The sequence below is a fragment of the Raphanus sativus genome, chromosome 3 (assembly GCF_000801105.2).
Source record: "Raphanus sativus cultivar WK10039 chromosome 3, ASM80110v3, whole genome shotgun sequence".
NCBI classification, from domain to species: Eukaryota; Viridiplantae; Streptophyta; class Magnoliopsida; order Brassicales; family Brassicaceae; genus Raphanus; species Raphanus sativus.
This window is the reverse complement of record NC_079513.1, coordinates 4,654,715-4,659,860: the sequence shown is the minus strand read 5'-3', so window position 1 is coordinate 4,659,860 and position 5,146 is coordinate 4,654,715. Positions and strand designations below refer to the sequence as shown.

General features: G+C 37.2%; 1 protein-coding gene across 2 annotated transcripts; it reads right to left on the bottom strand.

Moving 5' to 3' along the window:
* Positions 1 to 3,094: 3,094 nt before the first annotated feature.
* LOC108845866 (transcription repressor MYB6) lies at positions 3,095 to 4,382 on the bottom strand. Of its 2 annotated transcripts, none has more exons than XM_018619059.2 (3): positions 4,083 to 4,382; positions 3,870 to 3,999; positions 3,095 to 3,749 (listed from the first exon to the last, which is right to left on the bottom strand). In XM_018619059.2, exons 1-3 carry the CDS (start codon positions 4,222 to 4,224, stop codon positions 3,287 to 3,289), a joined length of 735 nt encoding a protein of 244 aa, XP_018474561.1. In that variant the 5' UTR covers positions 4,225 to 4,382; the 3' UTR covers positions 3,095 to 3,286. The 2 variants fall into 2 exon arrangements, with proteins under 2 accessions (XP_018474561.1, XP_018474562.1); XM_018619060.2 differs by having other exon boundaries at positions 4,092 to 4,375.
* Between the last annotated feature and the right edge of the window lie 764 nt (positions 4,383 to 5,146).

The window sequence follows — 5,146 nt, the reverse complement described above, 5'->3', positions numbered from 1 at the left end:
CTCGTGCAACATTTAGAATATGTTGATGCTTCCTTTCTACCACAGAGTTCTGCTCTGGTGTCTCTGGACAAGAGTGAAACGGAATGATCCATTTCTCTTGAAAATATGCAGAGAACTTGAGCTCTTGTGCATTGTCTGATCTAACGTATTTGACCTTAACATTGTATTGATTCTCAACTTGGTTTATGAAAGCAGGGAAGACTGTTAAAACTTCATTCTTTGTACGCATCAAATAAACCCATGTAGCTCGAGAATGATCATCCACAATAGTCATAAAATATTTATAACCATCAACCGTTTCAACTGAGAAATGCCCCCAAACATCAATGTGTAAAAGCGCAAAGATTGTATTACACATATTGTTGGAAGAAGAGAAAGACAATTTCTTCTGCTTTGCCAAATGACATACATGACAGTAGGAGCTTCCTTTATTCTTCTGTCGTGTAGTTCCTAAAGCATCAGAAATCTAATCAAGTCGAGAGATAAAAGCGTGACCGAGTCTGTTGTGCCAAGTTCCAATATCTACAACAGCATTCACTCGTGTAGAAGTATCTTCAACGTTCAGCACATACAGGTTCCCAATCCGTCTACCCTGACCAGTCATCACAGCCTTGATACGATCCTGTATTTCACAAGAAGACGGATCAAATATCACTCTAGAACCTTGATCAGTCGTTAAAGAACTGATACTGATAAGGTTCAAATGAAATTCAGGTATAAACAAAACATTCCGGAGTAGAATGTCTTTGTTTAACTGAATGTTTCCAACTTCACTGATCTTGATTAAAGATCCATTAGGTAGATTTACTGAACTCTGTATAGATAAATCCAAGGAAATAAACAGAGCTCTATCATGTGAAACATGATGAGTAGCTCCGGAATCCATCACCCAATATTCATTGCTCAGAGAGTTTTGTGAAACAGTGAGAATACCAATGAAGCAAAAGGTAGACGGAGAAAAGGTGATACCAGTTGTCTCAGTCGGGTTTTGAGATGAAGATGCTTCATTTGTATTCGACACTGTTGGATTCTGAAGCTGAGAGCTGAACAGAGCAATGAACTGTTGGATTTGTTCCTTAGAAAGATTTCTAATCAGACCATCAAGATTAGTAGACTTTGCAGCAGGCTGAGAAGACAAATTCACTTGAACTGTATCAATAGAAGGTTTCTGAAACTTGTCAAGAGTCTTGCCTTTAGAGAGATAGCCTGGTGGAAAGCCATGTTTCTTATAACATCGCTCAGCAATATGTCCTACTTTGTTGCAGAAAGAACATATTGGCTTGCCTTTATGTGCACCAGATTACACGTAACAAATCCCTGAAAAAACCTGTGATGAAGCTACAGTCTGAGAGACCTAAAAAGCAGCCGGAGAGATAGCAGTTGCAAAGCTCTTCTGACTGTCATCCTGGTCCAAGATATTGTAAACCTCAGTAAGGGAAGGGAGTGTTTTCTTCATGATTATTTGACGCCTGATCACAGCATATGATTCATTTAGGCCTGCGAGAAACTTCACTATCTTAGCACGCTCCGCTTTCTGTTGGAGAAGTTGTGCTTTACCACAAGTACTTGGATCATCTGGCTCTTCACAGTTCTCTAGATTGCTCCACAGAGTCTTGAGTTTAGTGAAGTAATCAGAGAGAGTCAAGGAGCCTTGACGTAGATCCTGAATTTCTTGTGTAAAATTGTATGTTCTCGACAGATTCGTCATATAAAACCTGATGTGCAAATCACGCTATATATCTGTAGCATCATTCAATCTGAGAATACTACGATAAATCTGAGTGGAAACAGAGTTAAGTATCCACGATTTGACGAGACTATTGCATCTAGACCATATACGAAAATGTAAATCAGTTTCTAGGGGACGAGGCAACGATCCATCAATGAAATCGATTTTATTCTTCACATCTAGAGCTATCTTCATCGCGGCCTCCCAATCATCAAAGTTCGATCCATCAAGTTTGAGAGATACGAGTTGGAGACCTGGATGATCGGAAGTATGCATGAAGTATAGAGAATGAACCGAGTCGGTGAGATCTACACCCGTCGGAGCTCGTGTAGCCTGAAGATCCGGACCAGATGACGCCGGAGAAGCTATCGGAGCATTCCGATTTGAGGAAGTTGCCATACGGTTCGATCGACGAGGAATCTTCTTCACAGACACCATCGATGCTTGAAGATGAATAGAAAACAAGCTCAATCAAGTGAAATCACGAAGAGATCAAGCTCAATAGTAGCTCTGATACCATATTACGTAAAAGCAAACGAGAGAGATGAAGAAGGTTGTTATGGAATGAATATTTACAAATGTTTATATAGTAAGCTGTACACTAAACCAACACTAAACCACTAATCTAAATTAATCTAAAACCGGTAAACCGGGTACATATACCAATAAAATATCTTTGTACTTGTCTCCATGAATCCATCTTTTCATACGCATACCGTTGCCAGTTTGCTACCCATCTTTTATCGCTAGCCAAGTGATGAAAGAGAATGAATAATACTTTGCGAGAACAAGACTACCGCACTTGATCCATTGCTTTTTTTTTCCTCTATGCTCTCTTATATGTTCCCATGTGGATTGAGATGAGAAACAGTTACAGAACTCATTTGGGCTGTTGCTCCAGAAAATACCTCCTTCAAAATGGGAGAAATTAGTTTTTATATTAAACTAACTATTATTGATTAGGGAATTTGTTGAGATTTGTTAAACAGTAACAACATGTGGGAAATATTATGATGTAGTTCTTTAGAAGAAAAAAGAAGAAGGTATTGTATAATGAACAAGATAATTGTTGCAACTTGCAAGTTGCTATACTATATGGTTCCCGTTGTAACCTAATTCAAGTTTCTAGAAGTCTTCGGCTATAAGCAATATCCATCTTTATCTACATGGAAAATTGGATAACGATTCATCCAAAATAGTCCAAAAGTCTGTTCACATTCCACTCCTGATGGATTACGCTTACACATTTGACAATTACTTTTGAAATCAAAAAGTTCAAATTCACTCATGCTGATCGTGATCGAATATGCTTTTATAAATTTTTATAAACTAAATACCAAGCTGATGGTGACGGTTACAGTGTAAAGTTAGAAAGAATAATAAAAGAATGATACACACTATGCACGGCACCAATCGTACCGATTGATATTGCTAAGAAAGAACGGTAAACTTCTTTAGTTCTTACCACAACGGTGATACTTTTTCCAATAAAAGCCTTTAAAAGGTAAATGTATATGAAAAAAACTAAAACAAAAGGCCAAGAAACTGAAGTAATAATCACAACAGTGACAAACGCGCCGCCATCACTGGAACCCGCCCCGGCTTTGAATCTGCTGATGATCCGGTTCCACTTTTCCGACCCGACCTGACGAAAGAAGTTGACCCGGACCCAAGAGTTAAGTCCAGATTCAACTCTCTGTCTCCTGAATAATCATTGTAATAACAACCACCGTTCTGCTGGAGATCCTCATCAGTCGTCGTGCCGCTTGTGGATGCTACGTTATCGGAGAAATTTTCCGTCTTCTGTCTGACGGTAAAAGACTTTTCAACGGCGTCGTTCTGAGGTGGAACAATAACGGCGGTTGATAACTGAGACGGCACCGTTTCGGAATCTTTGATCGGACGATGAGTTTGTGGGTCGATTCCGTGGCTAAGAAGCTTCCTTTTAATATGAGTGTTCCAATAATTTTTAATTTCATTGTCTGTTCTTCCTGGTAATCTTCCAGCGATTAAAGACCATCTGCAAAATAAAGATTCAAAGGTTAACTGATGATGACCTTGTTTCTATTTTTTTTTTCTGTTACTCAGAAGGTTGAAATTTATTTCCCGGGTAAATTTTAAAAATGGAAAGTTTATTTACTTGTTGCCGAGTAAGCTGTGGAGTTTGATGATAACTTTGTCTTCTTCATCAGAAAAATTGCCACGTTTGAGATCAGGACGAAGGTAATTAATCCATCTCAATCTACAACTCTTACCACACCGTAACAATCCTGTTGCAATCCAAGTAATAATGATAATTGATTATATAGACCAAATTACATTTGATTTAAACTCAATAATTATGAGAAATTACTTGTGAGACCTGCGGATTTGGGAAGTGAACGCCAGCAACCTTCACCGTGAATACGGATGTAGTCGATGAGACGTTGGTCTTCTTCGTTGGTCCAAGCTCCTTTGTTTGTGTGGGCTTTCTCGCAACAAGGAGATCTTCCCATGGTGAATGAATATGGTTTGTGTGATTATGAGAGAGAGAGAGAAGAGAGCAAGATGTGCGGAGAGTTTGGGTTTCTTATATAAAAAAGGAGGTGACTTTTTGACCGAGTTGGTACATACATGTGATTATGTGCGAGAGAGATGATGTGCTTTGCTGTGTCGTGTGTTGGGGATTTGGTAGGTAGGTAACCTTTTTTTTCTCTTTATCATATTTCTCAATTTTTTCTCCTTAGATTCTGCTTTTTGTTTTTTTTTTTCTGTCTTCTAGGTCGTTGAGAGTTCAGACAAATACAAAAGTAAAAAAAGCTTGACATTTCTTTTATAGTTGGGAGTTTTATTTGCATACATCAGAAACTTCAAAATTTTAGTTTTCTTCTTCTTCCATTAATTGGTCATTTGTCACAAAATATTCCCTTTGAAATTTGTTATTTTGTTGTATAAATGAAGATTTAGTCGCATCGATTCACATATCATTTGAAATAGAAGTAAAAGAACATCATACTACACAAATGAAAATTTTGTCACTCACAAGAGAATTAAACTTGATAACAAAACAGAAATCTTTGTATACATCATTTTCACGAAAATCAGCAAATGATCTTCTTACAATCAAACGTTGATGAGTAAAATATATGATTGTTAACAGAATATGCCCCAGCTTATTTTCATTTTCTTTATAAAAGACAAATAGTTGAACTAAGGCCATGTTGGATTGTATTAGAGATAAATTAAGCCGTAAGATACATATTTTACGCACCACCTGTGAAATCTATGAAGATTCTGAGAAATAAAATGAAAGATTTGAAAAACAAGTTAATCTCAGAAAAATCTTATCATATTTATTTTAAGTGTTTAAGAAAGAAAGTTAACATGAGCTAGTGTTAACATTATATTAGTGTTACCGATATATATATATATATATAT